A 21,154-nucleotide genomic window follows, 5' to 3' on the forward strand; every position below is an offset into this window, starting at 1 on the left:
TTCAGAAGTAAAAGGAGTCAGCAGTCAGTCCAGGGTTCCCTTGTAGCCGTTTCCCTCTGCAATAAATATACCCATAAGGCATAAGAGCAGAATTAGGCCATTCAGCCCATTGAGTCTGTTCCGCCATTCTATCATGGTTGCTTGTGGATTCCACTCGACCCCATACACCTGCCTTCTCGCCACATCCTTTAATGCCCTGACCGTTCAGGAAACGATCACCTTCTGCCCTAAATAGACACATGGACTTGGCCTCCACCGCAGTCTGTCGCAGAGCATTCCACAGATTCACCACCCTCTGGCTAAAAAAATTCCTTCTTGCCTCTGTTCTAAAGGGTCGCCCCGCAATTTTGAGGCTGTGCCCTCCAGTTCTGGGTTCTCCCATCATAGGAAACATCCCCTCCACATCCACCTTGTCTAGTCCTTACACCATTTGGTAGGTTTCAATGACCCTGCGCTCTTATAAATTCCACTGAGTACAGGCCCAAAGCTGCCAACTGCTCCTCATATGTTAACCCCCTCATTCCTGGAATAATCCTCATGAACCTCCTCTGGACTCTTTCCAATGAAAACACATTCTTTCTGAGATACGGGGCCCAAAACTGTTGACAATACTCCAAGTTCAGCCTGACCAGTGTCTTATCTCAGCATTATCTCCTTGCTCTTATATTCTATTCCCCTTGAAATAAATGCCAACATTGCATCTGCCTTCTTTACCACAGACTCAACCTGTAAATGAACCTTCTGGGAGTCTTGCACAAGGACTCCCAAGTCCCTTTACACCTCTGATGTTTGAATCTTCTCCCCATTTAGATAATATTCTGCACTATTGCTCATTTTACCAAAATGCATTATCATACATTTCCCAGTACTGTGTTCCATCCACCACTTTTTTGTCCATTCTTCCAATTTGTCTAAGTCCTACTGCAATTGCATTGCTTCTTCAGCAGTACCTACCCTTCTGCCTATCTTTGTATCATCCGCAAACTTTGTCACAAAGCCATTATCGAAATCACTGGCAATGTGAAAAGCAGCAGTCCCAATACTGACCCCTGACGGGTGATAGAGGATTTGTGGGCGAGAACAAGATTCCCAGATGGTATGTTGCCTTCTGGGTGCCAGGGCTTGGGATATCTCAGGTCGAGTCCTCAGCATTCTAGAGTGGGAGGGTGAACAGCCGGAGTTCATGGTCCATGTAGGTACCAATGACATGGGTAGGATGAGTGATGAGGTTCTGCATAAGGAATTCAGGGAGTTAGGTGCTAAATTAAAGGGCAGGACCTCCAGGGTTGTGATTTCAGGATTGCTACCTGTGACACGATTTGTATGTGGCTAAGGACAGGGGGCGGGGCGGGGGGGACGGACATAAGAGTTTTGGATCATTGGGCTGTCATCTGGGAAGGTGGGACCTGTACAGACGGGACGGTTTGCACCTGAACTGGAGGGGGATGAATATCCTAGTGGGAAGGTTTGTTAATGCTGCATGGTGGGGTTTAAACTGAAGCTGCAGGGGGGATGGGAACCAGAGTGCCAGAACAGTTAGTGGAGAGTCTGTGGAGGCAGATGTTGGTAAGGACTCAGACAAGGTTAGGCTAGTGTCCTGAGGTGCGTTTATTTCACTGCAAGAAATATCGAAGGAAAGGCGGATGAGCTCAGGGCATGGATCAACACCAGGAATTATGACATTGTAGCTATTAGTGAGACTTGGTAGCAGGAGGGGCAGGACTGGCAGTTTCTGGGGTTCCGTTGTTTTAGATGTGACAGAGCAGAAGGGACGGTCTTACTAACCAGGGAAAATGTCATGGCAGTTCTCCATCACGATAGACTGGATAACTCCCCTAATGAGGTGTTATGGGTGGAACTGAGTAACAAGAAAGGTTGACCACGTTACTGGGGCTATATTACAGAGCACCCAACAGTCTGAGGTAGGAAGAGGGACAAATTTGTAGAGAGGTCACAGACTGTTGCAAGAAACATAAGGTCATAATAGTAGGTGATTTAACTTTCCATATATTGACTGGGACTCCCATACTGTAAAAGGACTCGATGGGATAGAGTTTGTTAAACATGTTCAGGAAAGTTTCCTTAATCAATACATAGAAATCCCAATGACAGAGTGTGCAATACTGGATCCACTTTTAGGGAATGAGACAGGACAGGTGACAGGAGTTTATGTAGGGGAACACTTCATGTCCAGTGATCATATTGCCAATTTCAAAGTAAATATGCAAAAAGATAGGTCTGGTCCACAGGTTGAGATTCTAAATTGGAGAAAGGCTAATTCTGATGGTATCAGAAATAATCCTGCAAGTGTGAATTGGAACAGGTGGTTTTCTGGCAAAGGTGTACTTGGAACGTAGGAGGCCTTCAAAACAAAATTTTGGAAATACAAAACTTGTATGTGCCTGTCAGAATAAAATGTAATGATAACAGGTGTAGGGAACCTTGGTTTTTAAAAGATATCGAGGACCTAGTTAAGAGAAAAATGCTAGTGCAGGTATAGGCAATTAGGAACAAATGAGATGCTTCTGGAATACAAGAAACGCAAGAGTACACGAGAAAGAAATTGGGAGGGCTAAAAGGAGGCATGAAATTGCTCTAGCAAACAAGGTGAAGGAGAATCCCCAAGGGATTTTACAGCTATGTTAAGAGCAAAAGGATTGCAAGGGACAAAATTTGTGCTCTGGCAGACCAGAATGGTAATTTATGCATGGAGCCAAAACATTAGGGGGAAATGTTAAATGAATTCTTTGCATCTGTATTTATTTGGGAGATTGATACAGAGTCTATACAGCAAGCCAAAGCAGTATCAACTTCATAGACCCTGTACAGACTCCAGGGGAAGTGTTTGCTACCCTGAAGCAAACCAGGGTGAATAAATCACCAGGGCCTGACAAGGCTAGTGCAGAAATTGCCAGGGCTCTGGCAGAGATATTTAAAACATCCTTAGTGATGGGAGAGGTACCAGAGGATTGGAGGACAGCCAATGTTGTTCTGCTGTTTAAAAATGACTCTGAACAGAAACCAGGAAATTGTAGTTTGGTGAGTCTGTTGTTTGAAAGTTATTGGAAGGTATTCTAAGGGACTGGATATGTTATTATTTGGATAGACAGGGACTGATTAAGGATAGTCAACATGGATTTGTGTGTGGTAGGTCTTGTCTAACTAATCTTATAGAGTTTTTCAAGGAAGTTACCAAGAAAGTGCATGAAGGCAAGGCAATGGATGTTGTCTATATGGACTTTAGTAAGGCTTTAACAAGGTTCCACATGGGAGGCTGGTCAAGAAGGTTCAGTCGCTCGCCATTCAGGAGGAGGTAGTAAATAGAATCAGACATTGGCTTTGTGGGAGAAGCCAGAGAGTGGTGGTAGATGGTTGACTCTCTGACTGGAGGCCTGTGACTAGTGGAGTGCCGCAGGGTTCAGTGCTGGATCCATTGTTTGTTTGTCCTCCGTATCAATGATCTGAATGATAATGTGGTTAACTGGATCAGCAAGTTTGCAGATGACATCAAGATTGGGGGTGTAGAGGACAGCGAGGAGGGCATCAGTGCCAGCAGCGGGATCTACACCAGCTGGAAAAGTGGGCTGACAATGGCAGATGCAAGTTAATGCAGACAAGTGAGAGGCGTTGCACTGTTAGGACTAACCAGGGTTGGTCTTACACAGTGAATGGTAGGACACCGAGGAATGTGGTAGAACAAAGGGATCTGGGAATACAAGTCCATAGTTCATTGAAAGTGGCATCAAAGGTAGACAGGGTCATAAAGAAAGGTTTTGGCACATTGGCCTTCATAGATCAATATATTGAGTACAGGAACTGAGATGTTTATGTTGATGTTGTATAAGACACTGGTGAGGCCTAATTTGGATTATTGTGTGCAGTTTTGGTCACCTACCTACAGGAAACGATGTTAATAAGGTTGAAAGAGTGCAGAGAAAATGTTATGGTGCCAGGTCTGGAGGACCTGAGTTATAAGGGAAGATTGAATAGGTTAGGACTGTTTTCTTTAGAATGTAGATGATTGAGGGGAGATTTGATAGAGGTCTACAAAATTATGAGGAGTATAGATAGGGTAAATGCAAGCAGGCTTTTTCCACTGAGGTTGGGTGGGTCTACAACCAGAGGTCATGGGTTATGGGTGAAAGGTGAAAAGTTTAGGGGAGCATGAGGGGTAACTTCTTCACTCAGAGGGTTGTGAGAGTGTGGAATCTGCTGCTAACAAGTGGTGCATGCAAGCTCCATTTCAATGTTTAAGTGAAGTTTGGATAGGTACGTGGATAGTAGGGGTGTGGAGGGCTGTGGTCCCGGAGCAGGTTAAATGGTTTCAGTTTGGATTAGATAGGCCAAAGGGCCGTTTCTGTGCTGTACTTCTCTATGACTCTATTGTAAATATTGCACAGGGTTTGGCTTGTTAGTCATTTGGCATGGTTTGTCATTTGTTCACCTATGGCCCCTACAACTCCCATGTCATTCAACGTACTGGTCCCCAATCAATATTGACATCCAATGACAGTCAACAATATCAAACTAAATTAGGGCAGCTTTGGGAGTTTAAGAACTGGTTAACTCAGATAGTGAAAATAAATGGGCTTCTGGCTGGTTAGGAGGCAGTGACCTGTGTAAGTCACAAAGATTGGTGCTGAGTACAATATATCCATCTGTTCTCAGAAAGGCTTTGACAGACATCAAAGATTAAGTGAAAAGGCAGGGAAACGTGAATAAAAACAGAAAATGCAGGAAAAAAACACAGCCGGTCGGGCAGCATCTATGGAAAGAGAAGCAATTAACATTTCAGGTCAAAGGCCTTTCATCACAACAGAGGAAGAGGAAAAAGAAGTTAGTCTAAGTGGGTGAGAGGGTGACAGTGGGGAATGTCTATGTTCAGGTGCACAGTTAAGCTCCACTGTCTGTGAGATGTTATGATAGGGTACAGGGCACTGGGATATGCCCAGCAGCCAGAGTATACAAATGGGAAGGGAAAAATTGTGGAGAGGAACTGCAGGAGGATTGGCTGGTTCTGATAGAGACTGGAAGAAAGAGCAAGTGATCTAGTGCTGGGGATTCTGATGTTGGATCCCTCAGGCTGCCACATGCCCAGACTGAAGAAGGGTTCCTTGAGTTTATGTTGCCACAGGCAGAGAGAGAGAGATAGAAGGTGAACTAAATTGACTACCAAATTCTCAGGGCACTGAGCACAGACAGTCCACAGAGTGATCACCAGTCTGTGTTGAGTTTGTCCCAGTGTGAAACTTATTTGAGGCCATTTTGTGAACAACTCATTCAGTGCACTACAGGATGGAAGAAGTGCAAATGAATCACAGCTTCACCCGGTTTGGCTCCCTAGGTGGTGGGAATGGAGAAGGGAAAAGGACAGGCATCGCTTTTCCTGTGGTCTCAAGGGAAATGACACACAACAGGGAGCAGTACATGGGGATAGGGAACATGCAAGGGAGTGATCCCTTCAAAGTGCTGAGAGGGAAGGGAGGGCAATGTGTGTCCGATGGCTGAAGCTGGTCGGAATCGTTGCAGATTTCCAGCATCTGCAGTTTGTACTTATTTTCACTTACTGGGAAAATGGGAGCTCACTTACTTTGGTGGGAACAAAATAATTTCTTTAAAATAAGATTGAGTGATGTTGCTGTTCAAAGGGAGCTGTATACCTTTTTGAATTAGTTGGGTGAAGCAGGCCTGGTTCCAGTAATAATCACAGGCCCTGGCATCTGGAACACTGTGTACAGTTCCGGTCTCCCTATTGAAGGAAGGATATATGTGTGGTAGAGGGAGAGCAGTAAAGATTCACAGGATTGTTTCTTGGAATTGAGAAGAGGTTAAGCAGACCGGGCCTATTCTCTCACGTTTAGAAGAACAAAAAGGGATTTCATTAAATTGATGCTAAGTCAATATTCTAGACATTGTAATTGGGGGAAACACAATCTCAAAGAGGTGAACTGTTCAGGAAAGAGATTCTTCCCCAGAGACGAGTGAATCTTTGGAATTCTTTCCCAAATGGGGCTGTGGAGGCTCAGTCACTAATTACATTGTACTGTAGAGTAACGTAATTGTACATAATTCACAACCACCGACATTGAGTTGGGGTTTCACTGTAAGAGGCTGTTCTGATGTGATGACGTAATTATGTCAGGGGCTTTTACCACGCTTTGCGTTCAGTGTTTGGAGTTCAATAATGAGTTAGGTTTTTCCTTAAACATAAAATGCCTCACGTCGTTGTTTTTGTGAAAACCCTCAACATCATAGAGAAAGATCAATGAAAGTTTAGATACAGATGGAATCGAGGGATATGGGATTATTGCAGGATAATGACACTAAGGGAAAAGGTCAATGAGGCATTGATCTTTCTGAATGGGGACCAGACACAACAGGCAAAATTACTTCTTTATGTTCTTAATTCCCCGACGAGAACGACAGGATCCAAAGCACATTTCTGACCAAAGCTCCAAACGTTTGACTGCCAGTCCGCCAACCTAACATCAAAGCCACTACATTGACTACGTAACTTCCAAAGCCACAGGCAAAGTGTCTGTCAAAGAACTATCCACTTCAATCCATGACATCAAGGTCGGATCAAAGACCAGCAGAAAAGCGTCAGTGGGTTTGCTTCCCGGACTGAGCTACGGAAGTCACTCTGTTTTCCCAGACAATGCTTCTCCAGTGAGGGGAGCCTGCCCAGCTGCTGTGGAATTGTGAAGCACATTTTCCCAGACAATGCTTCTCCAGTGAGGGGAGCCTGCCCAGCTGCTGTGGAATTGTGAAGCACATTCAGTGGATCTAGCAATTTAGATTCATAAAGCACCATTAACCAATCAAAACATCCAAGAATATTCTAAGTGGAATTTCCAAATAATTTGACGCCAAGACAAATGAGGACAGTTGGGACAGTTGATGAAAAGTGTGGTCAAATGGATTGGATTTTAAGGAAGTGGTGTTTATGAAGAGAACTCTACAGTTTAGAGATGATCAGAACTGATTGAACAACTGAAGTGAAAGGATAGAATGTGATAATGGAGGTTTGATGTGGGATGAGAATCCTAAAACTAAGCCATTGCCTTATCTGGCACCAGTACAGGCCAGGAGTGACTCACTTGGTTTAAATTCTTTAAAGACAACAGACTACTCTAATTTCAAGCAGGATTTGTATTCTGAGGTAAAGGCTGGATGTTTTTTTTAAATCTTGACTTTTGAGGTGTCACTTATTATTTTTCAGAATTAGAAGCTGAATTCTAGACAATTCTGAGAAGTTTTGGCAGACTACTGGTAGTCTGGGTCAACACAGAAACATACCACAACCACTTAACAAAACAATGCACATTCAGCACATATTTGAGATTAAGATACTTGTTTCTTCCTTCCATCTCCCTGTTTGTTTACCTCAGTCTCTGCTCCTATCAGCTGTGTGTATTTTGCACACACTTCTCATCTAATCCAGTTAGGGTTAATTAATCCTTGAGGTAGGTGGGTGGGTGGGAGGGAGAGGAAGAGGCTGGGATATCAGAGTAGAACATTATACCATAGGCCGTGAAGGTGAGATCACACTGTGCAAGAGTGGTTCCTGCTATGTGTCTCATGCAAACTGATATGGCAAGAAATATCTATTGTTTAAAGTGCCATTCTGGGTTTACAGTATGATATTGTTGTTGGTAGTGACTGTGAACAGCTAAGTTCTGAAAGGGTTAAAACAACTTTAGTCCACAACCTGACAGGTGGGAATGGCTTTGATCAAATTGGCAATCAAATTTCCCAGAATGACTCATATTCTAATTCAGGCAGTTTTGATTAACTTGATTGTTAAAAGTTATTTATTTTTCTCCAACACTACAGAGTTACTGATGCTGAATAGTAGATTTTTTTTTAGCTCTCTCCGAGTCATGGATTCAAGTTGTGGAATGTGGACGCTCCTCTGGTTCAGTTTGGCTCTTGTGCAGGAAGGTAGTGGCTGTTTTAAATTTAGTTTGGGTTTTGTGTGTGTGTGCTTTACTCTCTCTGTTGAACAACAGTTTCTATTCCTGTTGTAACAATAGGTCAGAGTGAAGTCAAAGAGCCGGACAGCAAATCTCAGCTGGATGCTGCTCAAACCAAGACCATGCTTACAGAAGGTGCGATTGTCAGGATGAACCAGAGTATGTTTCTGACCTTCCTTGTGTTCATTTCAGTGTGGATGGGGTGAGTTATTCTTGGCAACTGCTGTGGGAGTTCGTTTGAACCTTTTGCTAAAGACTTATCTGAAAGAAATCTCAGATAGCAACAGATGGACAGGTATTTCTGAAAGTCTTCTGTTGCCCTGGTAAAACTGACACCTTTTAGTGAAGCATGTGGCAGCGTTGTGTTAAATTGCTTCGCTGTGAATGTGAACATAGAATAGTACAGCACATTACAGGCCCTTCGGCCCACAATGTGGTGACGACCCTCAAACCCTGCCTCCCATATAACCCCCCACCTTAAATTCCTCCATATACCTGTCTAGTAGTCTCTTAAACTTCACTAGTGTATCTGCCTCCACCACTGACTCAGGCAGTGCATTCCACGCACCAACCACTCTCTGAGTGAAAAACCTTCCTCTAATATCCCCCTTGAACTTCCCTCCCCTTACCTTAAACCCATGTCCTCTTGTACTGGGCAGTGGTGCCCTGGGGAAGAGGCGCTGGCTGTCCACTCTGTCTATTCCTCTTAATATCTTGTACACCTCTATCATGTCTCCTCTTAACCTTCTTCTCTCCAAAGAGTAAAGTCCTAGCTCCCTTAATCTCTGATCATAATCCATAACCTCTAAACAAGGCAGTATCCTGGTAAATCTCCTCTGTACCCTTTTCAATACTTCCACATCCTTCCTATAGTGAGGTGACCAGAACTGGACACAGTACTCCAAGTGTGGCCTAACTAGAGTTTTATAGAGCTGCATCATTACATCGTGTCTCTTAAACTCTATCCCTCGACTTATGAAAGCTAACACCCCATAAACTTTCTTAACTACCCTATCTACCTGTGAGGCAACTTTCAGGGATTTGTGGACATGTACCCCCAGATCCCTCTGCTCCTCCACACTGCCAAGTATCCTGCCATTTACTTTGTACTCTGCCTTGGAGTTTGTCCTTCCAAAATGTACCACCTCACACTTCTCCAGGTTGATCTCCATCTGCCACTTCTCAGCCCACTTCTGCATCCTATCAATGTCTCTCTACAATCTTCGACAATCCTCTACACAATCTACAACACCACCAACCTTTGTCATCTGCAAACTTGCCAACCCACCCTTCTACCCCAACATCCAGGTCGTTAATAAAAATCACAAAAAGTAGAGGTCCCAGAACCGATCCTTGTGGGACACCACTAGTCACAACCCTCCAATCTGAATGTACTCCCTCCACCACGACCCTCTGCCTTCCGCAGGCAAGCCAATTCTGAATCCACCTGGCCAAACTTCCCTGGATCCCATGCCTTCTGACTTTCTGAATAAGTCTACCATGCAGAACCTTGTCAAATGCCTTGCTAAAATCCACGTAGATCACATTCACTGCACTACCCTCATCTATATGCCTGGTCACCTCCTCAAAGAACTCTATCAGGCTTGTGAGACATGATCTGCCCTTCACAAAGCCATGCTGACTGTCCCTGATCAGACCATGATTCTCCAAATGCTCATAGATCCTTTCTCTAAGAATCTTTTCCAACAGCTTTCCCACCACAGCCGTAAGGCTCACTGGTCTATAATTACCTGGACTATCCCTACTACCTTTTTTGAACAAGGGGACAACACTCGCCTCCCTCCAATTGTTAAGAATCTTTTCGTTCTGAGTTTCCGAGGTTTCTTCTGCCTGCAGGTTTTCTTCAACGTGGAATGCACGTGAGGAGCTTCTCCATCGAAGGAGATATTATCAAACCTGTGAGTTTCTTCCCGTTCATTTTTCCTTTATATTTTGGATTTATTCTCGTGATGTTATATCGCACCCGTTAGGCTTGGCTGGTTGGGACTGATGTGGTTGTGTATTGCCGTATGGGGAGTACCCACAGCCAGGGTGGTGTACGGTTTCTGTGTGGACCGTCCTGATGTTGACAGAATCGAGGAAACCGCTTGCCTTTCATCCACCGTCTTTCCCATTGTCCACATCCCTGTTTGTGCCTGGAGAAGGGCATGGTGCATTCAGTGACCAGTTCATACGCCAGGATGTATTGAACCAGTCCTTACTTCGATGCGTGGGTCTGAATACCTCCCCATGCCTGGGCTGAATCGGGACACAGATAGGAGGTCGACGGGGTGTAAACCTGTTATTTTTGAATGCCCCTGGTGACTGTAACTTGCTGCTTTCTCTCAGCTCCGGCAAAACATCGTAATGTACCAAACCCAAACGTGGCCGAAATCCCCAGACGGCATGGTGAGGATTCCGTACAAGATCTCGCCGCAGTACGGTAGGTGGGAATGGGGTTGGAAGCGGTGGTGGCAGCTTTAGATGTCCTGACTTTGGTGTGACTGCTCCTGAATTACCAGTAGACAGGTGTCATGGGACAGCTGAAGGCATGGCACCCTCACCTCACTGTCTTTGGGGGGGAGAAACACTTCAAGTCATGGGGAGGGGACACGCAAAATGCTGGAGGCACTCAGTAGACTGGGCAGCATCTATATGAAACAGTGCAGTTGACGTTCCGGGCCGAAACCCCCTGCCGAAAGGGCCTGAAACGTCGACTGTACCTTCTTCCATAGGTGCTGCCTGGCCTGCTGAATTCCTCCAGCATTTTGTGTGTGTTGCTCAGATTTCCAGCATCTGCAGATTTTCTCTTTGTGAGGTCATGGGGTCACAGATTTGTTTTATACTCGGCATTGTGCATACAGAGCTTCCTACTTGGACACCTAACGCACCAAAGGTTTGGAGATGTGACCAGACGAAATAGCGTAGAGTAACCCCTTCAAACCAGCGACTGCCAACAATCCCGATTTAACATTAACGTAATCACGGGGTGGCTAGCAATGGCTGACTAACCGACCCGGTACATCTTTGGACTGCACGTGGGAAAACCCAGGCATTCGGCAGGGAGGACGTCCAGACGGCGCTGGAATTGAACTCCGGAGCGTCCTGGGATGGTGTCGTGCTAACCGTGGCCAGACATCCTTCTCTATCCATGTGACTCAAGGGCTCATGTCGCCACCTTTGGACGGCCTTAATCTGGAGAAAAGACTTTCCTTGCACCTACTCTAGCCCCCCTCATGATTTTATAAACCCCCATGAGGTCATCCCTCGGTCTGCTATGCTACGAGGAATAAAGTTCTAGCATATCCGGCTCTCCTCCTAACCCAGGCTCTCTAGTCCTGGCAGCAACCTTCTAGATCGTTTTCCAGTTTCCCTACATCTTTCTAAACTATGCAGAGTACTCCATGTGCGTCCTCACCTCTAACTTACTCACTCTCCTGACTGAAGGCCAGTGAGCGAAACGCCCTTTTCTCCACCCTGTCTGCCTGTGATGCTGCTTTCAATAAACCAAGTGCCTCTGTTCCATCACACCCCTTCGTGCCCTGCCATTCATCGGCAAGTCCTAGGCTGGTCTGACACTCCAAAATGCATCACCTTGCACTTTATAGTAAAACACATTTGGCCTACCTTCCTAACTGAGCAAGATTCTCTAATCTAACCTAACTTAGTGTCCTTTCCAAACTCTGTTGATCAAGCTTTGTGCCTCTGATTCCAAACCTACTGATCACTTAACCAAAAATGGTCCCAACACCAACCCCTGTGAGACTACTACTGGTCACCGGTCTCCATTCTAAGAAACCACCACCTGCTTCCTATCTCTGAGCTCATTTTGAACGAACTTAACTTGCTCCGCTTAGACTCCATGAGACCTAACTTTCCAGACCAGCCTGCCGTGCGGCACTTGGTGAACCCGTGGAATTCTTTGCCACAGGCAGCTGTGGAGGTCAAGTCTTCATGCATGTTTAAGGCAGAGGTTGATAAATTCTTGATTGGTCAGGACATGAAGGGATACGGGGAGAAGGCAGGAGAGTGGGGCTGTGAGGGAAAATGGGTTAGCCATGATGAAATGACGGAGCAGGCTTGATGGGCCAAATGGTCTAATTCTACTCCTTTAGGTCTTGTCAAAGGCCTTGCTAAACTCCACTGCTCTGCTCTCATCCATCCTTTTGGTTTCCTCTTCCAAAAGCTCTGAAAAGTTTGCCGAGTATGACTGCCCTCACACAAAGTCGTGCTGACTCTTCCTGATGAGACTCCATCCAAATGCTGGTAAATCCAACTCCTCAGAATTCCCTCCAGTAACTCAATATCCTTCTGAAACCATGGAACAACTTTTGCCAGCTTCCAGTCTTCGAGAAATCAATGCAGCGAATCACCATGGGGGGGGGGGGGGGGGTTCTGTATTTTCTACTCTAGCCTCCCACAAAATGCAATTGGTCAAGAAATGGGGTTTCATCCACTTTAATGTGCTGCACGGCTATAAATACTTGGTCATATCAATGTCCTTCAAAACATCTTTATTTTTTTTGCCTTGTCTCTTGAACAACTATTATTTTCTCCTCAGGAAGCACTGAAAATAAATATTTTTTAAAAAAATTCCCCTCTGGCTCAAGACATAGGCCTCTCTCCCTAGTCACCTTTTAATATAACTATAGTATCTCCTGGGATCTTCCTTGCCTGTCAGATCCATCAATGCCCTCTCATTTCCCTTAAATGTTTTCTTAATCTTTTTATATTTTCAAGGGGTTACACTGATCCCCAACTTCCTAAGCCCAATGTATGCTCCCTTCTTTTCTTGACCAGAATCTCAATATCTCTCATTAGGCAAGGGTTAAGCTTGCCAGGGTTATCAGTCACCCTACCAGGAACATGTTGGTGTTAGACCCTAGCTCTCACACTCTTCTCCACTTGCCATGTTTATTTTCCTTTTGTCTTCAAACAGGTTCACCCGATCGATCTCTGAGAGCTCCTGCCCAGTTGCTCAAGAACCAGCCCTACTCCATTTGACCCGTCCTATTGTTTTTCATCATTATTATGAAACTAATAGAATTCTGCACACTAGAGCAAAATGCTCCTTGACTGCCCCCTCAGTCATTTGCCCTGCCTCGTTCTGTAAGGAGGTCTAGTGCTGCACCTTGAGGGGCCCTCAGATGTATACAATCCCTCGACATATTTCACAAATCCCACCCCGTCCACTGTATTGCATACCTCCATCATATTTCCTCTTAAAATCCACCACCAAATATCCAGTCACTCCTCATAACTGGATATTCCCTCCTAGAAAGCACCTCGGTGAACCCCCTCTGCCACCTCTTCAATCCAGTGACATCCTTCCTACAGTGTGGTGACCCAAACTGCATGCCGTACTCTGAGTGAGGTCTGATCTCCTGGCAGTTGGGTAACTTTTTGGCTGCTTCTGTAACTATTATTTGACCATTCAAAGTTGTTATCCCTGAGCTGAGCTGAACCCCCCCCCCCCCACCAAACCAGGAGGACCATTGGACCCCTCTTAGTCTGGCCTCTACCCTTCGACCTGTTTGGCATGGGTGACCCTACCAAAAGTCAAAGCACAAGCACTGACTCCAGCTCTCCATGAAGGTACAACCCTACAACAAGTTTGGAGGTGAGTTCTGACCAAATATGGTGTAGAAAGCTCCCTGTCCTAACTAATGAGGCTAGTGTCACCATAACCATACTAAGTACATGTGCTGCCACCATCAAGGATCAAGTACATGAAGGTCCCTTTGTCCCTCAGACTTGTAATCCCAAAATGCATCAGCTCACAATTAAACGCCATCTGCCACTCCTCATCCCACGTCACCCACGCATTGACATCACCCTGTAGCTTAAGACCACCCACCACTGTCAACGACTCCCCCCAATCCTTGTGCTGTCGGTAAACTTGCAGATCACAGAAACATAAAAAACCTACAGCACAGCACAGGCCCTTCGGCCCACAATGCTGTGCTGAACATGTATTTTAGAAATTACCTAGGGTTACCCATAGCCCTCTGTCTTTCTGAGACCTAAGAGTCTCTTAAAAGACCCCATTGTATCCACCTCCACCAACGTCGCCGGCAGCCCATTCCATGCTCTCATCACTCTCTGAGTTCTTTTTAAATTTACATCTCCTCTGTACCTACTTCCAAGCATCTTAAAACTGTGCCCTCTTGTGATAGCCATTTCAGCCCTGGGAAAAGCCTCTGACTATCCACATGATAAATGCCACTCATCGTCTTATACACCTCTATCAGGTCACCTCTCATCCTCCGTCACTCCAAGGAGAAAAGGCTGAGTTCACTCAACCTATTCTCATGAGGCATGCTCCCCAATCCAGGCAACAGCATCATAAATCTCCTCTGCACCCTTTCTATGGTTTCCACGTCCTCCACATAGTGAAGTGACCAGAACTGAGCACAGTACTCCAAGTGGGGTCTGACCAGGGTCCAATATAGCTGTAACATTACCTCTCGGCTCTTAAACTCAATCCTACGGTTGATGAAGGCCAATACACCATATGCCTTCCTAACCAAAGATCATGCCTCCCTTGTCTGCAACACTCAAGTCCTTTCACAGCTGCATCCTGTTCCCATTTTCAATTTTTAATCTGCAGGATCTGTAGTATTTTTTTTAAAACCTACATGATACTTTCCCTTTCCTGCAGACGAACAGACCCAGAGAGAGATCGGCCGAGGCTTCAAGGAGTTTGAAAGATTCACCTGCATCCGATTTGTACCTCACACTGACGAGGAGGACTTCATCTCTCTTCAGCCTGTTCCTGGGTACGTGCAGATTCTCCAGTGGTGAGGCAAGGCCAGTCTGACTTTTTTTTTGCCCTGGATACAGACTGATGCCCCACACTGGTCCCCTGTTACCACCAGGACTTGCTCCTAATACAGTAAAGTTTACGACTGATAGATGGGTGCAAGTGCCTAACCCTGGGGATACCATTCCTAATGAGGCACAGAATCTTCTACCATGTGGCAACGTTGTGGCTTAAATTAGTGGGCTAGTGCTTTGAGGTCTGCTTAATGAAAAAAGAACAGAAAAAGTGGGAGCAAGAACATACGTACAGTCCCTTGTATCTGCCGTTCAATTCAACAATGACTGATTTCCTTTTTAATTCAGCACCACTTTCATCACTGACCCCATAACCGTGATCCTTGTTTTGAAAAAGTAAGTTGAAGCACCTCGAGTTTGAACTTTGCCTGGGAGGTTTAATTGAAGTGATTGGAGATGTGGTACTGGAAACCCTGACCTTTAAGCCGTTAAGTTGTTGGTGATATAAAACCCTCCTGGTTCACTGACGCCAGCAAAAGGAACCTGACTCCGGTTTGGACGAAGGGTGCTGGGCAGAATCCTGCTGGGCTCTGAACGGTAAATGCTGGCAGTGCCAGTGTTGCTTGGGTCCTGTGATCCCGAGATGTGGGTGTGCTCCGTCGCTCGAGTTCAGAATTCAGATTCCCTGTGGGCGCCAAGCTAACGGTGCTCGTCTCTGTCTCTCAGGTGCTCAGCGTCGGTGGGGCTGGTTGGCGGCGCGCAGCTCATCGCACTGAACCAGCGGTGCCTGCAGAAGGGGAAGGGCGTCATTGAGCACGAGTTAATGCACTCCCTGGGCTTCTGGCATGAACACACGAGGAGCGACCGAGATAAATACATCAAGATCGAGTGGAAGAATGTGTGGCCCGGTAACGTCCTCTCCTCCAGATCTAGTTTGGTCCCTTCATCCCTGAACAACTCGAGCCCGTCTTGGATGGTCTCCTGTCTGTCTCTGGGCCTGGCAGAATTCAGCTTATTTTGGATAGTTGTGCTGTAAAGGGTTGTGGAGCATTCATGTAGGGACATGAGTTTGAATCCCAAGTGGAACTGATCTTGATCAACAGTAATGAGAAAGTTGCTGTGAAAACCCACCTGGTTGTTTATGCTCTTGGGGATGAGGTATTCCGGCCACAGACTCACTGGTGTGGTTGATTCCTAACTCCTGCCTTAGCTCAGCGATGCACTGTAAATGTCCATTGTAAGTTGTCCCACAATTAGGCCAGGGTTGTATCAGCGACTGCTGGGCCGACAGGCTCAAAGGGACAGAAGGGCCTCTCCTGCACTGTATCTCAATCAAAAAATAAAATATCTGGAACAAGCTGATAGAAGTGGATACAATTACAACAGTTAAAAGGCATTTGTGCAGATGAATGAACAGGAAGAGAGTAAATGAATACGGGACTGATGTAGGCAATGGAGATTAGAGTAGACAGGCACTATGGTCAGTATTGACTAGGTGGGCTGAAGGGCCTTTTTCTGTGGAAATAGCTGTGTTATTTTTTTAAATATATTTTTAAAAACAACTTTTTCTTTCTTCAAACAAATTGAGAACCAATTGCTTTGTGTTTTGGGGTGCCCCATGGTTTGTAAGGGAATAGTTTCATCACAAGACATCAGAAATATTCAAGTGTGCTGTGATTGGCCAGTTTCTGTCATACTTCCCTTTCAGGTTATGAACATAATTTTTTAAAGAAAAATACCAATAATTTGAAGTCCAAATATGACTATGGCTCCATCTTGCATTATAGCAGGTAAGAGTGATGATGGAGTGTTGTGACTCTTGTCTCTGTGTCTCTGAGGTTTCTAGATTTAAGTTTTCAGATCCTGCTTTGAATGTTTGAAGTTAATGATAATTACCTGAAACTTGCCACCTCAGTTAAATCAACTTCGTTAAACTTTCATTTCCCTTCTCCTAAGTTACCTTGAGCCCTGTTTGCCAATCACTAGTAACCTCCCCATGTAATCTGTGGGGTCCTACAGGAGTAGGTGAAACAGTGGACCTCCTCTTCATGAACAAGGCAGGGCAAGTGACGGAGGGGCACTTTGAGACCAGTGACCATAATATTATTAGTGTAAAGTAGGTATGGAGAAAGAAAGGAAGGTCCATGGGCTAAAGTCCTAAACCAGGGCAGGGAGTTATCTGATGAGATCTTGCAGAGGTCATTTGGGTGGGATTGTTTGCTGGTAAAAGGACAATGGGCAAGTGGGAGGCTTTTTGAAAGTGTGATATCAAGAATCTGGGGCAGCTAGGGTACAGGGCAAGGCTGGCACATTTGGGGAACTGATGAGAGCTGTGGAGGCTCTGGTCAGGAAGAAGCATTCAAGAGGTTCAGGCAATTGGTGACAAGCAAACCTTCAGTATAAGAATTGTAGGGGCAATCTTGAGGAAAATCCTGAGAGCAAGTAAGAGTAAATGAGATGGATCTGGCAGGCAGGGTTAAGGAAAATCACGAGGTTCTACAGGTGCATTAAGAGTTAAAGGATGTCTTCGGAGAGAGTATATCCCCTTTAAAATCAGTATTGCCATCTGTGTGTGTTGAACTTAATATTTCTCCAGTATTTTACTAAAGGAATTGGGGGGAAAAGGGTTATGACTTGGACCACACATACTTCCACAGAGGTCTTAAAGCACATTAAGATAGAACAGTACAGTATAGGTTCTTTAGCCCATGATGCACAAAACTAATTCCTTCTGTTCACACTCCACATTAATGTGCCTCTGAGTCCCTTAAACACTACCGCTGTATTGCGTTCCAAGTACGCACCATTCTGCATCTCTATAGAACAAAAAGTGCCCAGTACATCTCCTCATCACCTGCATGATCTCTGGGCTTTAGATATTTCAACCCTAGGGGGAATGGTTCTGGCTGTCTACTCTGTCAGAGCCTCTCATAATCTAATAAAGCTCTACTAGGTTTTCCTACAGCCTCCACTTCTGAAATTTGCCCAACCTCAGTACGTGCCCTCTAATTCAGACAGCATCCGAGTAAATCTGTTGTCTGCGTGGACTTGAGGGAGGCCCAAAGGTCCCATGTGGCAGGTGAGTCTGGAAGACAAAATCTGCAGATGCTGGAAATCCGAGCAACACTCACAAACACACACGGCAGCATCTATTGAAAAGATTAACAGCTGATGTTTTGGGCTGAGACCCTTCATCAGGACTTGTTCCTCTGGAAAGTTAGATTGCAAGGGGTCCAGGGACAGCTAGTTAACTGGATAAATAATTGGTTCGGCCGTAGGAAGCAGAGGGCAATGGTCTCAAAATGGAGGCCAGTGACTAGTGGTGTGTGCCTCAGGATTGTGCTGGGGGCCTTTCTTATTTACATCTGAACGATTTGGATGTGACTGTACATGGTTAAGTTTGTGAATGATACTAATGTAAGTGGCATCTTGGTAAAGAACATTATCAACAATTATAGCAGAACCTTGATTGGCTAGGCAAGTGGGCCAAAGATGGGCAAATGGCTTTCAACTGCAATAAATCTAGGGTGTTGCGTTTGGAAGTCAAACCCAGGGTGGTCTTGTACAGTGAATGGTCATTGGAACAGAAGGGCCTGGTACTGTATGGTTCATTGAATATTGCATTGCAGGTAAACAATGAGGTGAGGAGGTGTCAGGCACACTGGTCTTCATCAGTCAGGGCACTGAGTATCATTTGGAGTTGGATCATTGTGTTGCAATTGTACAAGATGCTGACAGGGCTGCACTTGGAGAATAGTGCATAGTCACGCTGTTATAGGAACGACCTCACTAAACTGGAGAGGGGGCAGAGAGGCTCACAAGGACCCTACCAGGACTTGAGGGCCTGAGTTTATAGGGGAAGGCTGGGCAGGCTAGATCTTTATTCCTTAGTACATAGAAGATTGAGGTTGACCTTGAAGATGGGTAGATGGGGTGAATACAGTCTACTTCCCAGTGAAGCAGAACTAAAGGGCACTGGTTTAAGGTGAGAGCTGAAAGATTTAAAAGAGGTAACTTCACACAGAGAGGAGTGAACATGGAATCATGTCCCAGAGAAGGTGACTGAGGTAGGTACAATTATGACATTCAAAAGGCATGTAGACAGGTACTCGGATAGAAAAGGTTTGGGAGGATATGGGCCAAATGGAACTACCATTGTCAGCATGGACTAGATGGGCTGAAGGGTCAGTGCCTTTGTATGACTGATTGCAATGTAACCTTTTCAGCTTTGCTCTCTACTCTCTACTTCTAGTCTTTCATGTCTTTGAATGTACCTGCTGCTGAAGCAGGTCCTACTGTGTGATACTCGGTCAAGTTTTCTTTGGTCGAGCAAATCTGGGCATTCTGCTCTTAAAAAATAGTAGCTGTATAAATGCAAGCTTTGTTCTTGTCAAATTAGGCAGGGCTTTGATTTGTATTGAACTTCTCGTCCAATTACAGGACAGCATTTTCCAGGAATGGACAGCCAACCCTGACGCCACTGGTGGATACAGACGCTGTGATTGGCCAACGAGTCTGCTTGAGTGAGATGGACTTGCTGAAGGTTAACCGGCTCTACAACTGCACGGCATATCTCAAGGATGAGGCCGATATGGTGAAATGTAAGGGAAAGAGGAACCAGCGGTTTTAAGAGAATGTGTGACTCCTGATAAAACAAACTAAAGTTAGTCACTTCATACCAGCAGTGCCTGATGGTAGCAGATTTCAAATTTATTTGGGTTTCATCAGTGTTACCCCTGCTTCTGATGTGCCCCATAACGAGCAAACCCCTGGCTTTAAGGGGTGGGCGTTTTAACCATGAGCAGCCTCCTGGCGGTTTGTCTGACGGTGGGAGGAGGGCAGGAAAGAATGAATCTGTGGTGGTTCAGAGTACAAGTCAGATTACTTGGACATCAGGCAAGGATGAGCCCTCCTCTACGTGCATCTCGGAAACAGTCCACGAGGAAAACACTACTTTTGTTGGGTAGCTCTGTGGTTGGAAAGGGGGAGAGGTGGGGAAAGTGTCTCAAACTCAAGGGGGAGTGCAGCAGAACCCTACCCACCCGTAAACTATCTGGGGGTGTACTTGAGAAGCTGGGACCTGCAGACCAGAGCTGAGGGGTGATGGGATTACAGAGACAAATTGTCTTGGAAGAAGTGGGGTTTGGACTAGGACAAGCTTGAGCAGTTGGTGTTCAAAGGGATCTGGGTGTCCATGTTCAATAGGTACATTTAATTTCAGAAACATATACATCCTGGAATTCTTTATCTTCACCAACATCCATGAAAACAGGGGAGTGCCTCAAGAATGAATGGCAGCTAAATGTTAGAACCCCAAAATCCCCCTCCCTGCACAAGCAGTGAGTATAAATTATTGAAGATTAACACAAATGGCAAATGGTACGATGGCCTTTACTCAGGACTGGAATTCAAGAGGTGTCCTACTGCAGCTACATTGGGAACTGGTGAGACCCATCTGGTCCCCCAATGAAGGAAGAAGTCACTGCAGTCAGAGCACAGGAGGTTAACCTGTTGGGACGCTGGAGCAGGGATCTAATTGCAGACCCTGTACTGTGCACACAATGATATTGAGTAGAAAATCCAAAGGGGCAACAAAGTTCAGGCAGAGATCAAAACGCCCAGAGAAATCCAAAAACCAGAATCGGGAAACAGGCAGAGTCGATATTCAGACAGACAGAGTACAGATAGAAATTCTGGAAAGGCTCAAGAATATTCACTGGCACAATCTGGTGGAAAACAGGTGAAAACACAGGACTGAAATAAACAGAGAGGCAGATGATAGGTGGAGCACAATCAGACACTGGTGGCAGCAATACAGGTGATAATGGGAAACAGATGAGAGATGAAGTACTCAGTGATACGGGGGCCGGAGTAGAGCAGGAGCGGGGACTGGAGCACATGGCAATATGAAGCCACAGACTGACAGCTGGGGGTAACACACAAGAAGACAGAGTTCAGACATGACCAGGTTGATTCCTAGCATAGCGATCTCTCACAAAAGCAGAGATTGAACAATCTGGGTTTGTATTACCTAAATCTCGAGGGTGGAGATTATTTCATTGGAACATACAAACTGCTTGGTAGGTAGGAGCTGGACTTTGCCCGGCTGGAGTGTCCAAAACTGGGATTGCAAAAAGGTGTCTACATGCTGACGTGTGAAAAGACGTTTCTTCACGTATTGAGATGGAATTCTCTATCCGTGAGGGTATAATTGTGTTGACCCATTCATGAAGGTGACCAGTAGATTCTTGGCCATTAAAAGGATCCGGTGTTATTGGAGGAGTCACTAAGGAAAAGGAACTGCCATGATCTTCATGGGTGGGGAACAGATATGAAGGGCAGAATGGCCTTCTATATCATCTGTTTCCAACATCAGCCCACGTGAGGGGTGGGGAGACTCT

General features: G+C 45.5%; 1 protein-coding gene across 1 annotated transcript in view; it reads left to right on the forward strand.

The window, feature by feature from the left end:
• The first annotated feature begins 7,840 nt into the window (after positions 1-7,840).
• LOC132397954 (low choriolytic enzyme-like) overlaps positions 7,841-21,154 on the forward strand; it is a 29,971-nt gene continuing 16,657 nt past the window's right edge. The window contains exons 1-8 of the mRNA XM_059976829.1: positions 7,841-7,944; positions 8,037-8,111; positions 9,834-9,895; positions 10,326-10,419; positions 14,638-14,755; positions 15,480-15,661; positions 16,462-16,543; positions 19,194-19,354. Coding sequence (XP_059832812.1) covers positions 7,845-7,944; positions 8,037-8,111; positions 9,834-9,895; positions 10,326-10,419; positions 14,638-14,755; positions 15,480-15,661; positions 16,462-16,543; positions 19,194-19,354 — 874 coding nt within the window. The 5' untranslated portion in view covers positions 7,841-7,844. The remainder of the gene's footprint in view (positions 7,945-8,036; positions 8,112-9,833; positions 9,896-10,325; positions 10,420-14,637; positions 14,756-15,479; positions 15,662-16,461; positions 16,544-19,193; positions 19,355-21,154) is intronic.

The sequence above is a fragment of the Hypanus sabinus genome, chromosome 1, assembly GCF_030144855.1.
Source record: "Hypanus sabinus isolate sHypSab1 chromosome 1, sHypSab1.hap1, whole genome shotgun sequence".
Lineage (NCBI taxonomy): Eukaryota > Metazoa > Chordata > Chondrichthyes > Myliobatiformes > Dasyatidae > Hypanus > Hypanus sabinus.